This window comes from Melospiza melodia, chromosome 30, assembly GCF_035770615.1.
Source record: "Melospiza melodia melodia isolate bMelMel2 chromosome 30, bMelMel2.pri, whole genome shotgun sequence".
NCBI classification, from domain to species: domain Eukaryota; kingdom Metazoa; phylum Chordata; class Aves; order Passeriformes; family Passerellidae; genus Melospiza; species Melospiza melodia.
Genome location: NC_086223.1, coordinates 4,661,422 through 4,688,462, shown reverse-complemented (window position 1 = coordinate 4,688,462; position 27,041 = coordinate 4,661,422). Strand labels below are relative to the sequence as shown.

At 46.7% G+C, this 27,041-nt stretch overlaps 1 protein-coding gene across 2 annotated transcripts in view; it reads right to left on the bottom strand.

Annotated features, from left to right (window-relative positions):
- MYO1D (myosin ID) overlaps positions 1–27,041 on the bottom strand; it is a 175,058-nt gene that overhangs the window by 32,520 nt on the left and 115,497 nt on the right. The window contains exon 22 of one of the 2 annotated variants that reach the window (XM_063179084.1): positions 17,710–17,853. The exons of the other annotated variant lie outside the window; for it this stretch is intronic. Coding sequence (XP_063035154.1) covers positions 17,790–17,853 — 64 coding nt within the window. The 3' untranslated portion in view covers positions 17,710–17,789. Of the gene's footprint in view, positions 1–17,709; positions 17,854–27,041 lie in introns of those variants that run through there. 2 annotated transcript variants of the gene reach the window in all.

The window sequence follows — 27,041 nt, the reverse complement described above, 5'->3', positions numbered from 1 at the left end:
TGTCATCAGACATGAAAATCATGCAGGGAGAGCTGGAGGCATGAGCAGGAGGAAAAGCAGGGCAATAAAAACATTATATGGACTATATAAAACCAGATTTTTAATCTCATAGAGGCACAGAATCTCCTGAGCTGGAAGGGACCCACCAGAACCATCCAGTTCCTGCACAGACATCACAATAATGTCACCCTGAGAGTGCCCAAATCTGTGACCTGGGCACCCTGAGAGTGTCCAAACCAGCCCTGGGCACCCTGAGAGTGTCCAAATCTGTGACCTGGGCACCCTGAGAGTGTCCAAACCAGCCCTGGGCACCCTGAGAGTGTCCAAATCTGTGATCTGGGTACCCTGAGAGTGCCCAAATCTGTGACCTGGGCACCCTGAGAGTGTCCAAATCTGTACCCTGGGCACCCCGAGAGTGCCCAAACCTCTGCCCTGGGCACACTGAGAGTGCCCAAACCTGCCCTGGGCACCCTGAGAGTGCCCAAACCTGCCACCTGGGCACCCTGAGAGTGTCCAAACCTGTTCTGGGCACCCTGAGAGTGTCCAAACCTCTGCCCAGGGCACCCTGAGAGTGTCCAAATCTGTACCCTGGGCACCCTGAGAGTGCCCAAACCAGCCCTGGGCACCCTGAGAGTGCCCAAACCTGCCACCTGGGCACCCTGATCTCTGTTTCTCTGAGCAGCAAGTTCCTCCTGGTCCATGTCTGCTGAACACAAACATGGACACAAAGCTCCCTCTGAACTCCTGAGCTGAATTTTGGCAGAGCTGGGGCCTGGGGGAGGGCAGGGAACGCTCTGTGTCCCAGGCAAGGGCATCACACAAATGGGATGGAGCAGCAGCAACACAGGGAGGGAAACATTTCCAGCCTGGAGCTCAGAATCCAAGTGGAAAAGAGAAATATTCAACCTGCTGGGAAGTCTGGGACACTGAGGACCTGGAGCTGGCACCTCCAAACAGACAGGAAGGGGAAAATCCTGAATTAAATTCTCTTTAGTCTTAGGCCTGAGACTGAATTCTGCAGTGAAATAAGTCAATTAAATAGAGTTCAAAGTATTTATCCTGTCTTAGCCTAAATCAGTTTTAATAACAGGTTTGTGTGCCAAGGGTTTAATGGCTTCAGCAAAAATATCTCCAAAGTACCAGATGAAATAACTCCGTGTAGGAGCCCTACAAACTCCAACCCAGCTTCTAATAATAAACTGTTTCAGGCTTTCATTTTCTAAATTGTTCTGTGTCCTCTGGAGAGGTTCCCTTGAACCTGCTGCATAATGAGAGATTGCAATAAATCTTGTCAAACCAGACAAACACCACGAAATTTTAATTTTACTTTTAAATTGCAGCTGAGTGCTCCAGTGGATGTTATTTTTTTTTTGGTAACCGCCACACAGCTAAGGTGGAGGAGCTTGCTTATTTTTAACAGGAGAGTGTTATTGTCTCCATGTGTTAAAATATTTAGTTGTCTATAAAAAATTCAACCTTTATAGATGCAGAGTTGGATTTGCTTCCCCTGCTGGAGCTCTGGCCAGTAAGGGAGAGAAAATACAGGAGAAAAGGGGGGGAAATAACAATAATTGGAAAGGATGCTTTACCCTCATGGTAAGAGAGGCTTCTTTTTTCAATATGGAAAATTTTCTGTACCAAAAATCAGATTTTTAGCACGGAAAATCCCTCCACACCTGTCCTACCATGGCTATAGCTTGGCAGGGGGCTGAGAAGGAAAATTCTTTTTGTTGTTCAACCAAACACCACAAACTCCTCCAGATTGTTGGGATTTGTCAGAAATTGGCATTTTGGTGCTGTTCCCCCATTTCTGCTGAGGGGAGATTGCAGAGCACTGAGCAATCTGCAGCCTCAGGGTTTTTCTCCAGAACCTGTCCTGAGCACATGGAGCTGAAAATGAGGGACAATGGAATTAAAATGAGGGGAAATGGAGTTAAAATGAGAGAAAATGGAGTTAAAATGGGGGACAGTGGAGTTAAAATGGGGGACAATGGAGTTAAAATGAGGGGAAATGGAATTACAATGAAGGACAACGGAGTTAAAATGGGGGACAATGGAGTTAAAATGAGGGACAATGGAGTTAAAATGGGGGACAATGCCCTCCCTTGGAGCCCACCAGGATGCAGAGGGTACCCACCTCCTCCTCCTCTTCCTCCTCCTCCTCCTCCCTGCTCTAAGGATCCCCTGTGTGTCTCCCCATGGAATAAAGGCCTGCAGTGATGCCCCAGCCCCTTTGCTCCCCAATAAAATTTCCATATTTTTATTGTTTTCATTGTTTTTGTGAAGGATTTGGAGATGAACTGATTCCATAATGGAGCTCAGAATGAGGGACAATGGAGTTAAAATGGGGGACAATGCGATGCCCCAGCCCTTTGCCCCCCAAGCATTTCCATATTTTTATTATTATCATTGTTTTTGTGAAGGATTTGGAGATGAACTGATTCCATCAGCAGTGTGACAGCCTGAGATGCTGCTGCTGTTGCCATGGGGACTGTCCCTGCTCTGGGGACCCCAAAATCCCCAGCAGCCCTGCCAGGCACCCCGTGCTGCACAAAGGATCCCATTTCCCCCCTCTTTGCCACCTGTAGCCCAGCCCTGTGTCCCTCCTGTCCCAGCCCTGCTCCTGGCTCTGCTCCAGCTGCTCCCTAGAAAGGCTGAAACAAAAACTGCTCTGGCTGTCACAGGAGATCCCTGCAGGCCCAAAGGGACAGGGACACCCCCAGGGACACCAGCAGCCACTGGGCAACCTGGAGAAACCATTCTGAGCTTGAACTGGCTCAGCCTGACTGTCTGCAGGGTGAGGAAAGCTGGTTCAATATTCCACAATTTTCAGCTTTTCTTAAAGAAAACCAAACAACCAAGCACAACTTGGGTTTGTATTTAAGGGACCCCTAATTCAGTCACCCCAACCAAGCTGAGCTCCCCTGGCTGTGCTGGGGATGCTGAGGGATGCCAGAGCATCCCTGAGGGCAGGGAAAGGAGAAACGAGGGAATGGAATGGTTACACTGGAGAGGAGACTGAGATGGGCAGGACAGGCACAGGCAGGGACAGGCAGGGACACTGCAGGCAGTGCAGAAGGACAGACAGGAACAGTCTGGGACAGGCAGGGACAGGTGGGGACAGGCAGGGACACTGCAGGCAGGACAGAAGGATGGGCAGGGACAGTTTGGGACAGTTTGGGACAGGTAGGGACACTGCAGGCAGGACAGAAGGACAGAAGGACAGACAGGGACAGTTTGGGACAGGCAGGGACAGGCAGGACAGAAGGACAGGCAGGGACAGTCTAGAATGGGCAGGGACACTGCAGGCAGGACAGAAGGACAGGCAGGGACAGGCAGTGCAGCTAGGACAGGAAGGGACACTGCAGGGACATTTCAGGCAGGACAGAAGGACAGACAGGGCCTGAGCCAGGCTGCAGCAGCTCCATCCCAGCCCCTGCCCAGCCCAGCTCCCATCTCTGAGCTGAGCCAAGGCTGTGAGGGACAGTTCAGTACAAAACACAAAGAGCAGATCCCATCTGCAGGGGCTGATCCCATCCTCACCCCCCAGCAGAGCCAGGACAGAGCTCCAGAGCCTGCCAGGACCATCCCAGAGCTCCAGAGCCTGCCAGGACCATCCCAGAGCTCCAGATCCCACCAGGATCATTCCTGAGCTCCAGATCCTGCCCAGATCATTCCTGAGCTCCAGATCCTGCCCAGATCATTCCTGAGCTCCAGAGCCTGCCAGGACCATCCCAGAGCTCCAGAGCCTGCCAGGACCATCCCAGAGCTCCAGATCCCACCAGGACCATCCCAGAGCCTGCCAGGATCATTCCTGAGCTCCAGATCCCACCAGGACCATCCCAGAGCTCCAGATCCCACCAGGACCATCCCAGAGCTCCAGAGCCTGCCAGGATCCTTCCTGAGCTCGAGATCCTGCCAGGATCATTCCTGAGCTCCAGATCCTGCCAGGATCAATCCCAGAGCTCCAGAGCCTGCCAGGATCATCCCAGAGCTCCAGATCCTGTCAGGACCATCCCAGAGCTCCAGATCCCACCAGGACCATCCCAGAGCTCCAGATCCCACCAGGACCATCCCAGAGCTCCAGATCCCACCAGGACCATCCCAGAGCTCTGGGATCTCACTGAGGAGCTGCTGACAGAACCAGCTCTGGTGCTGCTCCCTCTGAAGTCACCATATGAGGAGGAAGGGAAACATTTGCATGAGCTAAAAATGTTTTCCTGTGCTGTGTGAGGCTGTGGAGCTGCAGCACGCCCCCTCTGCACCCTCCTCAGCACAGAAACCTCCTCTCCTGCCTGGATCATTCCTATTTGTGCTCCCAATCCCCAGGCCTGAGTCACAGCAGAACAGAACAGCCTCTCTTGGCAAAAATATATTTCCCCAACACAGGCAGTTACAGGATGTGCCCGACTCCACGAGCTCCCTGGAAGGAATTATGAAATCTGGAGTTGGGATTAGGATGCCCTCATTCCTAATTCTCACAGTCAGGCAGGCCTTGACCTCCAGCTCTGCTCTCTCAAGCTCAGCAAAGCCAGCAGGATGTGGCTGCAATGAAAACAACCCCCAGGATTGGTCAGAGCTTGCTGCTCAGGAGGGAATCTGGGGATGTGACAGGGCCTGGGGTCACTGTGCTGCTCCCTGGGGTGGTGACAGCCCTTGCCCAGCCCAGGGCAGCCTGGCTCTCCCTGCACTCTGGATTTTGGCACTCCCAGAGCTGCAGGATGCTGCTGCTGGCCTGAGCAGATCTGTGCCTCCCTCCCTGCTCCTCTTCAAATGAATATTGAAACCCCTGGAAAGCCCAGGATTGATTCCTGGGTCAGGTCTGTGCTGCTGTGGTTGTTATTCCAGCATCCCTTCCTGCTCAGTCAGCCCTGCAGAAATTCCTTTTTCAGCCTGATGCTGCTCCCCTGCTCCTCTGCTCAGCCCTGTGGGATCCCAGCCTCAGCTCCAGCCACTCCTGATGGATCTGTCCCTTCCCCAGCCCGCTGAAGCACATGAGGATTTGAGGATTTTACAGCCAGATCCATTTTATTTCCCAAGACAAAAGGTTTTCCACTCATTTGTGCTCTCCTCCCTCCCCAACCTCCTCACTCCATGCTGTTTCAGCCTCATGTGAAGAGCACAAAAGCAGGGGCTGAAGGCAGTGTGAGGTGCTTGGTGTTGGGTGCTGCTGTGTTTAATTGCCTGCATGCCAGGGATCAAAGAGGCTGCACTGGGAAATGCAGGAGGCAGCAAGCAAGGCTCGGTGGAATTTGATGGCTGACTTTGTGCTCATTAACCCAATTCCTTTGAACTCAGGCAGGAGATGCAGGAACACATCACTGGCAAGCAAGCTCCAAGGGATGCCAAAAGGGATGAGCTGATGATGCTGGAATCTCCCAGCCTGCATGGAGGAAAATTTCCTTCCTCCATGGAGTGCCGATCCCTGTCAGTCTGTCCAAAAGGCTGCTGACATGGGGAACCTCACACCAGCCCTGCACTGCAGGCACTGTCCTTTGCACCCCTTCCTCTTTCCTTGGAAAAGAGTTTGTGAATTTGATAATTTATTTAATTTATTAATAAAAATATTATATTCTATAAATATAACAGAATTAATAATTTATTTAATTTATTAATAAAATATAATAAATTAATTTTAATTTAAATTTTATATTTATATCCATATCTATATTTATAAATTTTATTTATAATTATAATTATAATTATAATTATAGTTATAATTTATATTTATATTTATATTTATATTTATATTTATATTTATATTTATATTTATATTTACATTTACATTTACATTTATATTTATATTTACAATACAAAAAGGCTGGAGAGGGGCATTTCACAAGGGCCTGAAGAGACAGGGCCTTGTGAATGAGTTGGGGGAATGAGTTCCCACTGCAGGAGTGCAGGGTTAGATGGATGTTGGGAAGGAATTGTTCACTGTGAGGGTGGGCAGGCCCTGGCACAGGGGGCCCAGAGCAGCTGGGGCAGCCCCTGGATCCCTGGCAGTGCCCAAGGCCAGGTTGGATGGAGCTTGGAGAAATCAGAGAGAGTGGAAGGTGTCCCTGCCATGGCAGGGGGTGGAATTGGGTGATCCTTAAGGTCCCTCCCAACCCAAACCACTCCAACACCTGCTCAAAAGTGATTTCTGAATTGCAGAGCTGCTCCCCCTGCCCTCTGTGCCTCTGGAATTGTGCAGGAACCTCCTCCCTGTCTCACTGTCCCTGTGTCCCTCTGGGCTGAGCTGTGTCACACAGACACCAGGACATGGTGGTGACACAACTGTCCTGCATCCTGGGCAAAGAAATGGCACCAGGGATTGGTCTTCAAGTCCAAGATAATTTAATTATGGAATTCCAGGGTGGTTTGGGTTGAAAGGCACCTTAAAGATCATCCATTCCACTCCATGCTGTGAGCAGGGACACTTTCCACTGTCCCAGGTTGCTTCAAGCCCTGTCCAGCCTGGCCTTGGGCACTGCCAGATGGGCAATTGTCACTTGGCATGACCTGCAGGCTCAGAGCTGGCCTGGCTCACTCACATTTGATCAATGGCCAGCCCGGGATGCCAGAGGGAAGGGGGCACACAGGAAGGTGTGGCTGGATAAATGCATTTCCTTTCAACCACTCTGCATTAAAACTCTTCTTCATTCCCTTGTTTGAAATTCATGACTTGGCCAAACCAGCAGAGCTGCCCTGCACAATCCCCTGGGCACTCCTGAGGGGAGAGCAGAGCCCACCCCCAGTTCAGCACCAGCAGGGCCAAACACAAAACCACAAAAACACAACAGACACAGAAACACAAAACAACCAGGCCAGACACAGAAACACAAAACAACCAGGGCTCATTAGCACTGAGGGTGCCTCGGACCTGGAGACACTTCAGGGACCTCATTTGCTTCTTTCCTCACCTTCATTTCATCACCTGCCACCTCTTCCTTGCTCGTTACCTCTGTTTAAGAATTTATTATTGCCTGAACATCCCCTGTGCTTTGCTTGCAGGGATTGCAGAGGCTGACCTGGCACTCCAGGCATATTTAGGGATATTCCAGCTGGGCAAGTACCTTGAAAAGGCAGTTCTGAGTCTGCTGGAAACAAAGCAAGGAGGATGACAGGTGAAACAAGGGAACCCAGCCCATCAGGGCCTGGGTGAAGCAGGGCACACCTCAAAGGAGCCAGGGTGAGGTGAGGCTGTCACCCCACAGAGCTCCAGGCAGGTCCTTCACTCACTAAAACCCACCCCCCACACCTGTCTAGACACAAAGAATTCCACAAATAAACCTGGAACCACCAAAACCCATGGAGGCACCATGGGAAGGCTCAGACTAAAGAAACTTTCCAAGGAAGAGCTCTCAGCAAGGAGTGGGAAAGGCACAAAGGGACCAAAGCTGTGCTGAGAAAAGAATTAATCCAGAGCCAGCTGCACTGGCAGAGCTTTAGGAGAGGGGGAGTGAGATGTGGGGTTCAACACCTCAAAGGGCAGAGGAGATGGGTGAGAGGTGGATCCAGAGGGGGGGATGTTCTTCACAGCACCACAGCTCCAGGCCTCCTTCTCCCCTGACATTTACACCTGCTGAGTCCTTTGGAATGCCAGGCCCTGTCAGATCTCTGCTCTGAGGAAAGGAGATAAGCTGTGAGGGACAGGATCTTCAAAACTGCAGCAAGCCAAGGCCTAATAGGCAGGAATTGAGTTTAACCCCTGGGAATTCACCCTGAGGCTGCCCCAAAAGCCAAGGGCAGCTCCAAGGCTGGGAGCAGCAATCTGCACTGGATTCACAGCCTGGGACAGGGGGTGACCTTTGTTAAGTGCAGAGGAAAGTCAAGAACCTTCCCCTGGAAAGTTTATGGTTAAAAATATGCTCTTGGTAAAAAACCACAAAGCTGATGCACACTGAGCCTCTGTCACCCCAAACTTCCTCTGCTGGTGGTTGATATTTGGGACTGAAGGCAGAAACAGAATTCTGCCTTCTGAAAACAGAGGTGCATTTCTGCCTGGTTCCCTCTGCTGTCCCCCAGTCTCACAGAGAGGGAGAACATGAATAAATAAATCAATGCAAAATGATTAATTTTTGCCAGGACACCTGAATAAAGATCAAAGCCAGCCCTGGCTCTGCCTGGCTCCTGTCACACCAGGACTTGTGGATTTCTCTGCACTGACCAAGGAATGCAAATGCACCAACTCCTCCCTGGGAAGCTCCAGTGGGAGGAGGAATCAGCTGCTGTGCCAAGAGTTTTTAGAAAAGGACTCAATCCTCAGGCATGGTGCTTTCATCCATCCCCTGCTGCTGGGGAACAAAACAAATCCAACCCCAACCTGCCCTGTGCCTTTTCCACACCTGCATCTGCATCTCCTGAATCAAACCCACCCCTGACCCAGGACTGAAGATGGTTTTCTCTGGGTTAACAAGCTTTGCAGTTGGAAGTGAATTGATTTCCAAGCTCCCAAGGCTCCTGGTGAGAGCAGCCCCTGACAGCCAAGTGGGGTCATGGGGTGTGTGTAGGGTCCTGCACATTCCCAGGTGTTCCCTGCACATTTTTGCTGTCCCAGAGAGGCTCAGGGACCTCCCCAGCAGTGACAACAGAGCAGAACAGAGGCTAGGACAGAGCACTAAACCCCTCAGGGATATCCTTCCTGCCTGCAGCCAAACATGGTTGAATTCTTCAACCAAACCTGAGGAAGTTTCCTGACCAAGAACCCCTTGGAAATGAAGGTGACACCCAAAGAGCTTTTATCCCTTTGACTTTTAGCAAGCCAAGCAAACCAAAGCCCAGAACTGGGTCAGTGCTGGCCATGCTGCCCTTTCCCACTCTATTTTTAGCTCCAGCTCCAAGCACAACTGCAGGAGATGTGTGATCACAGCTGACATCAGCCTTGCATGGCCCTGCAGGAGGAACCCAGGGAGTTCATGGACAGCAGTGACCCCTCTGTGCTCAGTCATTCATTTTGCTGCTTTTCTCCACATAAATATGAACAAAACCCATCTCTAATTGTGGTCATGGAATGGTTTGGGTGGGAAGGGACCTCAAAGCCCATCCAGTGGAAGCTGTTCCATCCATCCCATGGCAGGAACACCTTCCACTGTCTCAGATGGCTCCAAGCCCCGTCCAGCCTGGCCTTGGGCACTGCCAGGGATCCAGGGGCAGCCCCAGCTGCTCTGGGCACCCTGTGCCAGGGCCTGCCCACCCTCCCAGGGAACAATTCCTCATACCCAACATCCCATCCTGCCCTGCCCTCTGGCAGTGGGAGCCATTCCCTGTGCCTGTCCCTCCATCCCCTGTCCCCAGTCCCTCTCCAGCCCTCCTGGAGCCCCTTCAGGGGCTCTGAGCTCTCCCTGGAGCCTCCTCCAGGCTGAGCCCCCCCAGCTCTCCCAGCCTGGCTCCAGAGCAGAGGGGCTCCAGCCCTTGGAGGATGTTTGTGGTCTCATCTGGACTCACTCCAGCTTTTAAATTGCACCTCTCAAGTCTTCCTGGTTTTCCTCTTCCCCAATTCATTTAGAGGAAGGTTTGGATGTTCCTTCTCACTCCCCAGTGCCCTGCACTGCTGTGTTTGCTGTAATTTGTGAATTTAGGATTGAGCATGTCCATAGAATGGTAAATTAATCCTACTTTTGCAAAGAATATCATGTCCCATCCCTGGCAGTGTCCAAGGCCAGGCTGGATGGGGCTGGGACAGTGGGAGGTGTCCCTGCCATGGCAAGGGTGACACTGGGTGGCCTTTAAGGTCCCTCCCTACCCAAACCACTCCATGGTTCTGCAATTCCATGAATATCAGCATGCAGGAATCCACTGAAGCCATGGATTTATAGGGGATCACACCTGAAATGTTCTTTTCTGGTGGCTGTGAATCCTTCTGGGCTCACACCCCAGTGACACAGAGCAGGCTGTGCTTCCATTGCTTCCATGCCAGCCTGAATTGCCTGACCTCAAACCCAAACAGAATTCCAAACACATGGATAAAAATGCATCCTCCCAGGGGGGAATTCCTCCTCAACATCGCATCCATGGGGAAACCATTCCCTGGGTCCTGTCCATCCAAATCCACCCAGCTGAGCAGGGTCAGTGCTGCTGCCCTGGCCAGGGCTGGGGCAGGAGCACCAAGGTCACTCTGAGATTTGTCCCTGGGACGGTGAGGCAGCTCTGGCAGTGCCACCTAAAGGAGGTGGAGCAGTTTGGGGTGTAACCTCCAAGGCATCAATCACAGCAGGTGCCTCAGATTCCATGAACACAAAGGCTTTTCCAGTTAATTCAAAGTAAATAATGTGGCCACAGCCTAGACAGGAACAGTGATGAGCCAGCCTTGCTCACCTCAGTGTGTCACCCAGGTCTGTGGCACTGCCACCACTCCTCTGGTGTGCCACAGGGCTCCCCAGGCTGGCACTGCCCAAGCCTGTTTGGCTGCTGGGGCTGCCCAGGCTGGCAGTGCTGCATTCATTGTTGGTTGGTCTGGAGAAAAGGAGGCTCAGAGGGGACCCTGTGGCTCTGCACAGCTCCTGACAGGAGGGGACAGACAGGGGGACAGGGACAGGAGGACAGGGAACAGCCTCAGGCTGGGCCAGGGAAGGTTTGGATTGGATATTGGGAAAATTCCTGCATGGAAATGGTTGCCCAGCCCTGGCACAGCTTCCAGGGCAGTGGTAGAGTCCTGATCCCTGGAGGGGTTTAAAAGCTGTGTGGATGTGGCACTTGGGGACAGGGGACAGTGGTGGCTTTGGCAGTGCTGGAGGAATGGTTGCACTCAACCTCAGAGGGCTTTTCCAATCCTGATTGTTGGGGAAGATGAAACAGGAAAGCCTTAAAAATATGATTGTCTGGCAAAAGATCTTGAGAATATGGAAACTATAAGCGAGATTGAAATGAAAGCAAGCTTTGAGATCCCTCAGTTACTGAACAACTGGAAAACAATGGTGTGGCCAGCTGAAGGTGATCCCCTTGTGATGGAACCACACCCTCTGCTTGTAGACAGACCCAAGGGTCAGAGCAGACCCTACAGCTTGGCAGAAGGGGCCAAAGAGGAGTTTTTAGGGTTTAAAATGTAACAGAGTGTGGTAATGTAATGATTCTTATAGGCTGTACATAAATGCTATAGGATTTGTATCTTGTACTGGATTGGTTAGTGAGAATTAGAATATTCAGCACAGAAGAAGATTTATTGTATTGGAACGGGAACTTTGCTGTCTTAGCTCTTAGCTCTTGTCTCTTAGCTCTTGCCTTTGATGATCTTACCCCTTTCACTCTCTTTTCCTTTTACTCTCTCCCCCTCTCTCCTCTCAGCCTGCTCTGAGCTGTGTTTGGCAGCTCCCAGCAGGGCCCTGCACCCAGGCCCTTTGCAATAAACCCCAAATTCCACAACCTGGCTGCAGAGATCTCTCATCTCCATCCATCACCACTATCCTACCCCTGACACTCCTACAGCTGATGATTTTATTGCTCTGTGCTGAGACCCCTCAGGCTGAAGCCCCAGCACTGAGCCCTCCCCCTGCAGCTCCTCAGTCCCTCCCAGCAGTGGGAGATGTGTCACTGTCACTGTGGGGTGACACATCCAACACCTCCTGCTGCAGGGGGTGTGAGAGCCACACCAGGCACTCCCTGGCTCACCCAGGTGTGAGTGAGGCTGCACCAGCTCAGCTCCCTCCAAAGCTCCCTCTCTCCCAAACTCTGTTTTCTGCCCAGTTCCAAGCTCATCCTGCTCCTTTCTCCTGTCCTTCAGGACTCTCCTGGCCAGACTTTGAACATTCAAAAGTCTTCATAGAATTCTTTATTATAGATCAATTTAATTCCAGCCCTGAGGAGCAGCTGGACAAACACATCCCTCACACTGCAAATGTGCAAAGAGAGGCAGGGATGAAGGCTCTGGAATTGGCTCCCTCATCCCACCTGGCACAAAGTGGGACCTGCTCAGCTGCTGGAGGCATCTCCTGCCTTGGTTTGAAGGTCCTGAACTCTGAGCTGTGGTGCCATTTCAGAGATCTTTGTCCCCTTTTGTCACTGCAGAGGGGCAGGAGGCTCCTGCAGCTCCCACCTGCAGCCCTGGGCAGATTCCTGACACCACAAATGATCTAAAATCACCTCCCCTGGTACTTAAACCCCACTTCACACAAGCCATGCCTGCTGGGAGTGATTTTTGGGGTTATTTATTTTTGGGGTTATTTATTTTTGGGGTTTTTGCACCTCATGTTCCCTGGCTCTGGAAAACAGGATCCTGTCCTGCCTCACTCTCCAGCTGATGCTGAGCAAGGCAAAACCCAACATGTGCTGGTCTTTGAGGTGGCAAATTGATGAGTAAGTGTTTTAATCACTCATTTTATTCTCTTCCAAAGTTCCTGGGAAGGAAATGTCACCATCTGAGTTTGAATGTGAACACCAAGGGTGTGTGTGTGGGGCTGGAAAGTTTGCAGCAGCTCAGGGTCATTGGGTTCCAGCACCAGAAGAGCTTTGCTTTCCTCTTTTCCACATGAAAAAGGGTAAAAGATCCACTCAGCAGATCCTGAATGTGGCTGGAGGCTCCACAGAAACATCTTTAATGCTTCCATGAACAGCATCCCACGAGATGTTCTTGAGAGGAGGAAGGGCTACACTGAGCTTTCAAAAAAAAGAAATAATCCCAAAAAATCAATAACCCAAGAAATCAATAACCCAAAAAATAAACATCTCCAAAAAATAACTCAAAAAATAAATAACAAAAGAAATCAATAACCCCCCAAAATAAATAACCCCCAAAAATAAATAACCCCCAAAAATAAATAACCTCAAAAATAAATAACCTCAAAAAATAAATAACCCAAAAAAATAAATAACCCCAGAAATAAATAACCCCCAAAAATAAATAACCCCAAAAAAGAACAACCCCAAAAAATCAATAACCCCAAAAATAAATAACCCCAAAAAAATAAATAACCCCAGAAATAAATAACCCCAAAAATAAATAACCCCAAAAAATCCCTCCCAACACTCCTGCCCTGTCCCTCAGCACCTTTTCCTTTTCCATGTGGGATAATTCTTGGAGGGCTGAGGAAGCAGCAAGGCAGTGACTGCCCAGGGGCTGGGGATTTCAGGGTTTGTCTCTTTAATCAAAACAAGGAATTTTCACAAAAAAAGCCTCCCAGAGAATGATCTTTGCTACCTCTCTCCCTGCCTGTCAGATCTCAGGCTACAGCAGCCACAGAAAGCTCTGTTTCCCTGGGAAACCAAGCTAAAAATAGCAGGGCAGGCTGGGGAGACTGGGCTGGGGGTTTGGAGATTGCAGCTGGAGATGGCACCAACCCAAAAATGGATGGGGTGCAGGGTCCCCCTGCTCACCCTGGTGCTCAGGACCCCAGGACATCCCTGCAGGGTGAGAAGGATCCTCCAGGCTGGGCAGGGAGAGCTCAGCTCCTCTGGGGATGCAGCAGGGCTGGGATCCATCCCTGGGGCAATGGGAGGTGTCCCTGCCATGGCAGGGGTGGCACTGGATGGGTTTAAGGTCCTTTCCCAACCCAAACCATTCCCAACCCCCTGGGGGATGTTTTACTGCTTGGCTGCTCTCCACCTGAGCATCAAGGAAACATCAGAGTGCTCCATCCCTGCAGACACAAACTGGGTGCAGGAAGGGTCCCCAAGGCCTGCTGCAAACTGGGATTGCTGGGAGGGAGCCTGGCCCCTAAACAGTCCCAGGAGTGTGGCCACGTTTCTCTTCACAGAGAAAAACAAGGCACAATTCTTCCCAAGAATATTCTAAATTTCACATTCTATGAACCTCAGAAAAAAACAATTTTTATCTCATTTGCTGTACCTACATTTGTGCAAAACTAAAATACCATATAGAAATTCTTTACCCAAAATAATAATGTTTTGTTTCCTTGGCCTATCAGGGCCAAGTGTGTGTGTGTATCAGGACTGTCAAGTGACAGTCACAAAATTCTGTACAATAAAGTGCAGTTATATATAATTAAATACTTAACAAATTCAACTTAAATATAAGAAATAATGTAATGTAATGTAATGTAATATAATGTAATGTAATATAATGTAATATAATATAATACAATATAATAATAAATAAAATATATAATATATAAAATATAACATATATAATATATGTTATATATAAGTATAATATAATATATTACATTATATATTGTATATTATATAATATATTATATAGTATATAGTATATAGTATATAATATATAGTATATACTATATACTATATACTATATACTATATAGTATAACGTAATGTAATATAATATAACATAACAATATAATAGAAAAATAAATATATAATAAATATAGATAATATAAATAATAGACATAATATAAATAATATAAATAATATAATAAAGAAATTAATTAACCTTCTAATATCAATAAAATCCTCATCATCATCCCTCCTAACAATACAATACAGGAGGGTGGCACAGGGTGGAGTCACCCAGTAAATCTCCCATAAATGCCCTTCAGGGAGGCAGCAGACACCAGGCTGGGGTGATGCCCAATGAAAACCACATTTCCTTCGCCAGGATCAGCTCCTGTGAGCTCACACAAGGAAAAGCAGGAAGGGGGGAAAGGAATCATCTTTTGTGCATTTAATTCAGTCTAATTACTGGGTGTAATTAGTCAGCCTTGCCATGTAAGAGCCCATGAATCACAGCTCTGGTACAGGATGGATGGGGCCATGGGGATGGAAAAATGCTTCATGCTTCCTCCCTGTGGCCTGGGAATATTCATTTACACCATGGAGGTGGGTGAAGTGAAATGAAAGCAGAGGAGGAGATAAGACACAAGCCCTGCTCAATGTCTGGAACTGAGGAACTGAGGAACAGGCTCTGGGTGCTCTGGGAGGTGGAATCAGCTGGGACATGTGGACATGGTGGCATTAAAACCCACTGAATGTGACCAAGATTCTCTGGACAACAACAACACTGCTGTGGTTTCCTTCCCCTGCTTGCTCTGTGTCCTTTTAATTTTCTGTTACTGTTCCCAGACGAGCTCCCATGGACACAGCAATATTCCTCTCTGTGACCCCAACTTCCTCCCAGTGAGCCCCATTTTGTGGCAAGAGCTTCTCTGGCAGCTCCATGGAATGGTAAATTAATCCTGCTTTTGCAAAGAATGTTATATCCCATCCCTGGAAGTGTCCAAGGCCAGGCTGGATGGGGCTGGGACAGTGGGAGGTGTCCCTGCCATGGCAAGGGTGGCACTGGGTGGGCTTTAAGGTCCCTCCAGTCAATCCCAGTTTCCTCCTGTGGTTTGGGAGGAATGGGGGTGAGGAGTGCCATGCCTGAGAGCAGCACCCACAGCCCAGTTTCCCTGGGCAGGCACCAACACCCACTCCAAAGGCTCCAAAGTCACCTGACAAAGCTCAGCCACCACCTGGGAGTGACCCCAGCTGGAGGGGACACCGTGGCCATGCACTGAGGGGACACCAGGGGTGAATTCCTGCTCCTCCCAAAGCAGCACTGAGCTGTTCCCATGTCTGTGCTCCTGACCACTTAGAGGAGAACTGAACATCCCTTCCAGCCTCACTTGGAGCCAGAGACTGAATGAATTTCCACAGATCCTGAATGGTTTTACAGTGGGGCTGATTCCCTCTTGTCCTGTCTCCTCCATGGGGACAGCACAGAGCAAAGTCCTGTCCTGGGAAGGGAGGAGAGAGGGCAGGAACACCAGAGCTGCTGGGAGAGGGTGGAAAATATTCCCTCAGCACCTCCCATCCTCAGTGGGAATAACCCCCAGTGGAAGAGAAAACAGGAATTTTCTGTTTGCTGAGAAACCAGGAATGATCTGAATTATCTGGGGAATTATCTGAATTATCTGGGGAATTCTCTGAACAGCTGCCCAGGGCAGGGCTGGAGCCCCCATCCATGGAGGGGTTAAAAGCCCTGTGGATGTGGCACTTGGGGACAGGGGTCAGTGGAGGCCTTGAACAGCTGGACTCAGATCTTGGAGGGCTTTTCCAACCTCAATCTGTGACCCTGTGGACTTCAGGAAGCTGAGTTTGTTATTTACACCTAAGCCCAGGGCTCTGCTCTAATGACACAGTTCTGGGGTGCCAGGAAATGCAGAAGACAGGAGGCACAGTTTATTTTACGCATTTTTATCCATGTGTTTGGAATTCTGTTTGGGTTTGAGGTCAGGCAATTCAGGCTGGCATGGAAGCAATGGAAGCACAGCCTGCTCTGTGTCACTGGGGTGTGAGCCCAGAAGGATTCACAGCCACCAGAAAAGAACATTTCAGGTGTGATCCCCTATAAATCCATGGCTTCAGTGGATTCCTGCATGCTGATATTCATGGAATCACAGAACCATGGAGTGGTTTGGGTAGGGAGGGACCTTAAAGGCCACCCAGTGTCACCCTTGCCATGGCAGGGACACCTCCCACTGTCCCAGCCCCATCCAGCCTGGCCTTGGGCACTGCCAGGGATGGGACATGATATTCTTTGCAAAGATAGGATTCATTTCTCATTCCATGGACACACTCAATCCTAAATTCACAAATCACAGCAAACACAGCCCTGTCCTCCCCAACCACAGCAGTGCAGGGCACTGGGGAGTGAGAAGGAACATCCAAACCTAAATTGGTAAAGAGGAAAACCAGGAAGACTTGAGAGGTGCAATTAAAAAGTTGGAGCGAGTCCAGATGAGGCCACAAACATCCTCCAAGGGCTGGAGCCCCTCTGCTCTGGAGCCAGGCTGGGAGAGCTGGGGGGGCTCAGCCTGGAGGAGGCTCCAGGGAGAGCTCAGAGCCCCTGAAGGGGCTCCAGGAGGGCTGGAGAGGGACTGGGGACAAGGGATGGGATATTGGGAATTAGGAATTTTTCCCTGTGAGGGTGTTGAGGCCCTGGCACAGGGTGCCCAGAGCAGCTGGGGCTGCCCCTGGATCCCTGGCAGTGCCCAAGAAACACCCTGGGATAGTGGAAGGGGGTGGGGATGGATGGGCTTTAAATTCCCTCCCCTCCCTAACCATTCCATGATGCCATGAATATGCAAAATGCTGATGACTTCCCATCCTGCACTGCAAACCCATTTACAACAACCCTACAAAAATGAACCAAAGCAGGTGTAAAGCATTTGTTAAATAAATAATCACCTCTGCTAGAGTATTTCCACCAGAAAAAAAAATAATTATGCTCAACAGAAGCCTTTAAAAACACAGCTCAGACTCTCCAGGAGAGAGCTAAAAGCCTAATTTTCCTGAAAAACAAACAGAAAAATTATCAAAAGATGAAGGAATGCCATGATTTAATGGCATCACTTCAAACAATAGCTCTGCCTGCAGTCAGAGCATGAAGCAGGGAGACCAAAAATGGCAATAATACATCACAAGTGGGGGAGAAAAAGGAACTCTAAATGATGCAATAAAAAATAAACCATGGCTTTGAGAGGCTCCAGTTAAACAAGCAAGGGGCCACGTTGTGCATTCATTATCATTCCAGCAGCAATTCCCTGGAGGCTCCAGCCAGCAGCACTGCAGCACACACCAGAGCAGCAGCAAAGAGCATTTTAAGTAGGTCACCAGTAAATATGATCATGATGGAGCTTTTTTTGTTGTTTTTTGTTTGCTGTCAGTCACTGGGGCCCTTAACTGAGGGAAATGCTGGAGGAGGAAAGAAATGATGGAAGAGAATTCCAGGGAAATGTGTGGCAGCCTCGTGAAAGCAGCAGCAGCAAACAGAGCAGCTCCAGGGCTCCCAGTATGAACTGGGATTTCAGGGGAAGGATGGGGACAATGGGGAAATGCAGGCTGGAATTGAAGGCCCAGGGATTTAATGGGATCAGAGAATTATCCTCTTTCCTTTCAGTTTCCTTGTCCCACCTCTCAGGAATTTTGTGCTGAAGAAATCAAGCTCGAATCATCCACCCCAGCGACTCTCTGGGCAGTCCTGCAGTAGGGGAAAGGAAATTCAGGAAAGGAAAGGAAATTCAGGAAAGGAAAGGAAATTCAGGGAAGGGAAGGGAAAGGGAAAGGGAAAAGGAAAGGGAAAGGGAAAGGGAAAGGGAAAGGGAAAGGGAAAGGGAAAGGGAAAGGGAAAGGGAAAGGGAAAGGGAAAGGGAAAGGAAAGGAAAGGAAAGGAAAGGAAAGGAAAGGAAAGGAAAGGAAAGGAAAGGAAAGGAAAGGAAAGGAAAGGAAAGGAAAGGAAAGGAAAGGAAAGGAAAGGAAAGGAAAGGAAAGGAAAGGAAAGGAGAAAAGGAAGGAAAAGGGAAAAGGAAGGAAAAGGGAAAAGGAAGGGAAAAGGAAAAGGAAGGAAAAGAGAAAAGGAAGGAAAAGGGAAAAGAAAAGGCCCTCAGGCTGACTCCAGCAACAAAGCAGATTTACACAAAATTTCCCTCAGCTCATCCTCAATACATCTGTTTTCAAAAGGGGGAAAAAAAGCAATGTTTAAGCAACAGCTAATCAAAAGTGATTTAAGGATCTGAAGGGCTGAAATGAAGCCAACACATTAAAACTCACCACAAAATTACCATAACCGCACTTATGCAAATCTTTCTTATATTACATCAAAACCCCAACACTGCTTAATTTAGGAATTTGGCAGAGCAAAGGGGAAAGAGGAGAGACATGGACCAAACACACTCAGAAATGTGGGTTAAAAATGACAACCTGCTGTAGGAGGATTTGTACAGAGAGCAACACTCCAGGCTCAGTGGATTGAGTTAATTTACTTCAGTTTTATACCAGGAATATGATTTTTTTCTAGCCTGTTTTACAGCACAAGCTTTACTTTTAGCTCACAGATTCAGTTCTATATCTATTGAAAAAAAAAAAAAAACAAAATAAAAGCTCTAAAATCTGTCAGGCAATAAACAGTTTTGCCTTGTTTTTCCAATGTTTAAATTCTAAATTATTTAACCTCAACTTCAGAAGGAACTGTTGGGAGCCAATATTTTTGCCAAATATTTAGTGTCTGATTAAAAAGGTCCTCAGATATTTCCAAAAATGCCAAGCCCCAAGCTCAGGGTCTTCAGCACGTTCAGATTTTATCAGTGAGATCTCCGCACATATCCAGAAAAAACCCAACCCCAAACCTCCCCTCTAAGCTTAACCTTTGAGTTATGCGAAAAATCACTAATTAGAGTCACTAAATAGACTGAAATAATTAACTAGAATAATTTTCTGGGATCCCAATGACTTCTGACAGAGCAGCCACAGAAATGCCTTTTGGAGAACAACTCAAACCTGAGCTCAGGAGATGCAATGAGCCAGGCCAGTGGAGAATGGGAGGAAAGGAAACTGAAAAAAGCAGTTTTGGCTCTGCTGAAGATGCACAGACAAAAACAGCAGGAAAGCTTTATTAATCTGTATTTTCATGATACTTTGTTTTATGTAAGAATGTAAAAAATGGCCGGATCAAATATCTAATATATTAATCAATATCAAAATTTAATATTCCCTTGAATATTAAAAAGAAAAATGCATATTTTCCTTATAATTTCAAACATGACCAACCTACTGATCCTCTTTATTTTATTAAATTTCCATATCCCTAAAAATATTCAGGCCTTGAAAACCATTGCTGTCCTCATTTTTACAGAAACCTCTTTGGGACTGACCCTGAGAGCTCTCCCCAAACTGAAGGAGTGCAGTTAAAGGCAAAGCTTTTCCTAAGCTTGGCTCAGGCTCTGGAGCCCACCAAGACCTTTAGTGGGAATAATGAGAGCCAAGGTGGGAAACTGGCATTCATATTTTCTGGAAAAATCCCTTTGCTTAGGATTTTGCTCCTGGGAAGCTGAGAAGCCTCAGAGAAAAAGGAAAACATGAATTATCTGATTTGCTTCTCCTGTGTTTTGTAGCTTTGGAATGTGTTTGGAGATTGTTCACCCACAGGTGATTGTTCCATTGGATTCTGCTGTGAGTTGTTTTGATTCAATGCCCAATTACAGTTAAGCTGCATTGAGGCTCTGGAAAGACTCACAAATTTTCATTATTATCTTTTTAGCCTTCTGTCTGTATCCTTTCTGTATTCTTTAGTTGAGTTTAGTTAATTTTTAAAATATAGTATAGTATTTTACTATGTTATATTAAAATATATATGTTATTATACTAGTAATATATAATAGTTATTATAATACTATATATATTACTATTATAATACTGTATTATAGTATATATATACAGAATTATAATAGTAATATATATAGTATTATAATAACTATTATGATACTATATATTTTTATATAATATCTAATTATATATGTTTATATAATATAGTAATATTATATACTATATATTATATATTACTATATATAGTAATATATATTAATATATACATTATATATTATATTATATTATATTATATTATATTATATTATATTATATTATATTATATTATATTATATTATATATATTTTATACATATAATATATAATTATATATTATATATAATATAATATATATTATAGTATATATATAGTATAATATATATACTATACTATATATAGTATTTTATATATATATATAGTATTTTTAGATATAATATAGTATCATAAAATAATAAATTAGCCTTCAAGAACATGGAGTCAGATTCATCATTCCTTCCTGCCACAGGGCACCACACAAATACAAGAAGGTGGCAAACCCAGCTTGCAGGGCCTCACTGGGAACAAAGGGGCTGCACAACTCCTGGTGGTGTTTTAGCATCACCCACAAGGTGTTTTGGGTGCCTGAAGCTTTGTGAGCAGCTCCTGGTGCTGCCAGCCCAGCCCAGCCCCTCTGCAGAGCCCAGGGGAACAGCCTGGGCTGGGATTCCAGCGCTGAGCTGAGCAGGAGCTGCACAGGTCGGGAGCTTTGTGCTCACACCAAAACCCATCTGTGTCTGTTTAGGGTCCCCAGGGGCTGTTTGCAGCTCAGGGCTGCACACCCAGGGGCTTCTCCCTCTCCAGGAGCTCCACATCCCTCTGGCACAAACCTCAACCCCTTCCTCAAACCACCCCAGCACGTCCAGGTTTTGAGCTTTGGGCTGTTCCCAGTGCCCAGCCCGTGTGCCAGGGCAGCTGCTGGGGCAGCCAGCTGTGCCAGCCCAAACCCAACCCAAACCATTCTGGGATTTTGAGATTTTGGGATGCAGCAGAGGATTTGGGGCTGTGTTTGTACCATCCAACACTTTTTAGGAGATGCTTCTGTCAGGTTTTAATGGGGGCAGGGTGATGGTTCATGGAATCATAGCCAGGCTGTGCCAGCCCAAACCCAACCCAAACCATTCTGGGATTGAGCTGGGGGTGTTCACCTGGAGAGGAGACCAGGGGTGACCCCACTGTGGCCTTGCAGGGTCTGAGGGAGCCACAGGAAACATGGAGAGAGAGGATTTCCAAGGGATGGAGGGACAGGGAATGGCTCCCACTGCCAGAGGGCAGGGATGGATGGAATATTGGGAATTGTTCTCTGTAAGGGTGGGGAGGGGCTGGGATGGAATTCCCAGAGCAGCTGGGGCTGCCCCTGGATCTCTGGCAGTGCCCAAGGACAGGCTGGAGCAGCCTGGGATAGTGGGAGGCGTCCCTGTCACCCTTCAGAGATTTAAGATCCCTTCCAACCCAAACCATTCTGGGATTTTGGGATGCAGCAGAGCATTTGGGGCTCTGTTTGTACCATCCAACACTTTTTGGGAGCTGCTTTCTGCTTGTGTCATGTTCTAACGGGGGCAGGATGATGGTTCATGGAATCACACAATCATTAAAGCTGGAAAAAACCTTTAAGATCATCAAGTCCAACTGTCAATCCAGCACCCTGCTCATCACTCCAGTGCCACACCCACGGGGTTTCTGAACATTTCCAGGAAAAGCAAAAAGTGTGGATTTGTGTCAAACTTTCCAAGTGTTGAATGAGCACCGAGAGCTGCAGCTCAAGACTGAAAATAATAATTAGTGATAATGAGTACACTGAGAAGAGCCCAGAGCCAGATAAAGAAGAGGTTTGTAATACAAGAAACTTCCATTTTCTATTCCCACTGCTGAAGGAAATCCCCAGCTCCCAGCACCAGCAGGGAAGCTGGATTGGGCAGGGTGGGATGCAGGAATTCCTGATCCTCAGGGCTGATTACCTGAATTGCTTTCTGATCATAAACATCTCAAGGAGAGCAGGGAGATGGACAGAACCTCATAAACGACACAGAAAATGCTGAGGGCTCTAAAAAGAAAATTAATATTTAAGGGTCTGAGGCTTCTGAAAGCCTGAGGGAGGAGCAGGAGGAGGAGGATGAGGAGGAAGATGAGGATGGCTTTGAGTTTCCTACTCCAGGACTGGCTCACCTCTTCTGTCAGTCTCAATGCTGTTTTTCCCCCCAAACCACAAAAAATCCAGTTCCACCCTCGTGCTTTAGCTTGTCCAAAGATGGGAAGGATTCACCTGTTTAACCCAGCAGATCCTTCAGCTGGAGACAGAAAATGAACTGGGAAGCTCAAAGAACTCTGCAAAAGTCAGTGAGAACAAACATCATTTGGACAATATCACACTGGGGTGGTGGGATGGAGAGCACCTGTGGTTATTGGAGAGGATCTGTGGCCACTGCAGAGGGAACTTCTGCATCTCTGGGGAGCACCTTGGGACACTGGAGAGCCCCTCTGGTCACTCAAGAGGATTTTTGGGTCACTGGAGATCTATTTCCCAGGAATTACAGTTACTGAGGAAACCTGGGTCCAAATTCCCAAAGTAATCCAGGATTTTTAAGGGCCAGAACAACTCCAGGAAACCCCAAGAGACACCATGATAATATCAATTTCCTTCAGCACCTCAAGCCCCAAGAACTTCATTTTTACTCCCAGGAGGACCCTGGACATGAAGCTTTAGCATCCAGGAGCTGCTCAGAGAAGGGAAAGCACCAAAGTTACACAGGGCTGCTGGAATAAAGGATAAAAAGGAATAAAATTGAATCCACTTTCCAGAGAGTTTTGTACAAAATTGGGGCTGGCACACAATGGCAGCAGGGCACAGGCAGATTAGGGAAGGAAAACCGACCAAAAAACCTCTCTGGACTCAAAGGAAGACCATGAAACACAATTAATAGTTACTATTTATGTTATCAGACACAAGAATGGACTTTTAGATGCAGAGGCTGGGACTCAAAAAAAGGATTCACACAAACTCATCAGCCTGGGGAGAGCCCAAAGCCCTCCCTGGAGCTCATTGTGTTCCCAGTGTCACAGACCCAGCACTGAGGGGTGGGAAATGGATTTGTAGAAAATTCCTAAAGTTTGATAGAAGGTTTACTTAGAATGTATCTGTGTGTAAACCTTGAGATAAGAAATGCTGACTTAGAAATGCCATGGAATAGGACAGACATTGTTGAGAGAGAAATGGAACTAGAAACAAGTTTCAAAGGATGGTTTTGTAAATAAGATTAGATATTTTAGAGAAATAGAACTGTGAAAGATGCATTGTAATAAGATTCATGAAGGGTAATTTGAGACATTTGGCTTTAAGGCATTTACAGCATGGTGCAGCAAAAGCTGATAAGTTAAGAAATACTTATAATGTAGTGTAATTTAAAATAGTTATCTTTTGATTGTAATAGTGTGAATTATAACATCTGTATTGTCTCACCCTTCACATGAGACTGAAAACTGAATAAAAGTTTTTAAAACATCTCTCAGTTACCCATCTCTGGGTCAGAAAAGGGATTAATCCAACACTGAGGGAGACAAATCTGTTTTTCCATGTCAGGAACACATTGAGAAGTGTAACAAAAAATAATTTTCCACTGGAATGTAAGCTGGGGAGGCTTCCCTGGCCAGGGCCCCACTCAGAGATGGAGGGTGAGCAGCAGCAGCAGTGGCAAGATGAGTTTTGAGGAAGGGAATTATCTTCTTAATGAATTCCCTTCTCACAGGACAAGTGTTTGGAAAAAGTTGCAATGAGAGTTTTCCAGGATGTACAGGAATTAAACCAGAGGCAGACTCAGCAGGGTGCAAATTTCTACAATATCTTTCAACAAATCTTTCATTTGTTGTCCCAAGAAAAACTCATTTCTCAACCCAAGTTACAACTGTGAGGTGGACAGAGGAATTACCAGAGCTGATTACTGGGGAGCATGGAGTGGTTTGGGTGGGAAGGGACCTTAAAGCCCACCCAGTGCCACCCCTGCCATGGCAGGGACACATCCACTGTCCCAGGTGGCTCCAATTTACATCTGTAATTCTGTAATAAATGTAATTTCTGTATATATATATTATAGACAGAATATATTTATATATATAGTAAAATATATTAAAATATAATATATATGGTAAAATATATATAAAAATATTATTTATATATATTATATATTGAAGATATTTTTATATATTATATATATTAAAAATACATAGAAATATATTATAGAGTAAAAATATATAGAATTATATAAATATATATTTATATTATATAAAATAGATTTATATTTTATATATTTTGTATTTATATAAAATTTATATTTAGATTTATATATATTTATGTATTTTACTATATATAATATATTATTATATAATATATATTATATATATTAAGAATATATATTAAAATATAACATCTATAGTAAAAATATGTATAAAATATATTTTTTCTATATATATATACACATATATACACACATATACATATACACATATACATATACATATATATACATATATATACATATATATATATATATATATATATATATATATATATATAAAATAACTAAATGAATCCAGGGCACACTGATGATTAAAATTGGCTGACAGGTCCCAAAGAGCCATGGAAAATAGAAAATTATCCTCAGGCAAGTGATTTTCTGCTGGAGTTCTGCAGGGATTGCTTTGACTGCTCTTTTAACTCCCTCTTCCCTCCAGGAATGCTGGAAGGAGCCCAAGGGCTGAGGCTCAGGCAATGTGGGGATTTGGGAACAAAAAGCACTGGAGCAGCCCCTCCCTGATCCCAATGTGTGGGCAGGCAGAGAGAACAGCCCTGGCTGCTCCCAGAGGGCAGGGGATGAGCCCTGGGGACAGGATGGGCCTTGGGCACCTTCCCTGGGGACCCTCAGATCACCCACATGGGGGGGACCCCACACAGCTGGGAGCACAGGGGGGTAACCACAGCTGGGTGAAGAGCACCCAGAAAACCCTCAGCGCCCTGCACTGCTGGCTCCAGACATCTACAGCCTGAGGGGCCCTGAGGATGTAAAATGGAAAGGGAAAACACAAATCCTTCCCTTCCTGCTCCCTGCCTTGGCACACCAAGGATGAGGGCACTGAGCTCAGCACAGCCCCTTTGCTCCCTGCTGGGCACCAAGGGCAGAAACCTGACCCAGATTGTCAGAACACAGGAAATTGCTCTGGCTGTCCTGGAGGATTTGAGACCCTGCCCAAGGGACTCAGAGACCTTGGCACAGAGCCCAAGACCCCTGTGCCTTTGATTTAGCCCTTGGAAAAAATAATTACCAACCTTATATGAAGAATTACAAGCCATTAAAGTTTAAGTAGAATGATGGTGAATTTATCATGGGGTAAAAAATAGATTTTGGGGTTTTCAGAATGGGGCAAGATGGAGGAATTGGGGTGTGTCCAGCCTTTCTCCTTCTTCTTGGCCTCCATCTTCTGGGTGATGGTGGCACTTTTGGTTTAGAGTAGAAGCTCACTGTCTAACATAGGTGATAGGTATTGGGAAGTAATTGTAAATATTGTGCATGTAGGTTTTAGTATAAAAATATAACACCAGTATGAATGGACCTCAGCAGGCCAGAAAAAGAATTTTATAGATAAGATACAATAAACAACCTTGAGAATGAGAACTGAAGATTTCTAACTCCTTTGACTGCCAGGCTGGGAAAAGAGACTTTCTAACACATCTCAGGGTCACTGTGAGCAGCAGAGATGCAGAGAGCAGATTTCACCAGATTTCACCCATCTGCTCCTGCAAGGCTCCACTGGATCCCCCCAGCTGTTCCAGGCACTCCCTGATCCCAGCCCTGAGCCAGGGAATTCCCAGGGGAGCCCATGGACACTGCTCACTGCTCTGCAGGCACACATGAACTTTGTGCTCACTACATCAACACCTCATCCAGCTTCCCATCATTTCCATTGGGAATTCAGCTGCATTGTAAAAAACCCCAAATCCAGCTGACTCAGTAGAAGTGTGACTTGAACTCCTGTTGACTCACTAAAAATGTCACAGCTCACAGCAGCCTCATGATTGTTTTGTATAAACACTTATTTGTGAACCACAACCTCAAAGTAAGACAATTCCTACCAGGAATAACTTTTAAAAGACACAGCTTTGTGAAGCTTTCATGGGTGATGCAAAGAACTGTGAATCAGGCAAAACATTCCCAAATGTGAAGCCTTTGTGCCCAAAAGCAGCACTGAGAGATGTCACCTCTGTAATTGCTCTAAAATGTCCAAGCTATTTCTTGCTGAAAATATCCAAAATTCCCAAACAGATGAGTCAGCATTGAAGCTCCCAGTTCAAAGAGTTTGGAACAAAAAATAAAACCTGATAGAAAGCATCTGGATGAGAAGGTTTGGGTGACACCATCAGCCTCCTCCTCCCCTTTCCTACACCACAGAATTCACTGAACTCACATGGTTTTATCACACACAGTTAAAGGATCATCACCTATCAGCCTAGGACACCTCAGCACTGCCAAAACCTCCCAGCAGGGACTCAGGATGGGTGCTGGGATGGCTGGAAATTGATGTTAATGCTCAGAGAGAGCCCCAGAACCCACAGGAGCTGCTCCCCATCCCAGCTGGAGCAGAGCTCCTAAACCCCACCATGGATGGGATCTCCCAAGCAATTGAACTTTTAGGGTTGAGATTTTCCTGCTGGCTCAGCCTCAGCTCCTCCTCAGGCAGGGCAGAGAAACCTGACCCTGGCAGGGCACACCCTCAGCTAATCCTGCTAATGAGGAATTCCCTGGCTAATGAGGAATTCCCCCGTTAATGAGCAATTCCCCCCGGTGCCTCCCCAGCTCAGCTAATCCCATCCTCTGACAGCAGTTTGTGACTCTAGGAAAATGGAAAGTGATGGAAAACATGAATACATTCCTGAATGTTTTGATTTACAGATATTGCTTTGAAGAGGGAAACCATGATATTTATATATTTGGGAAATTAAATGCAA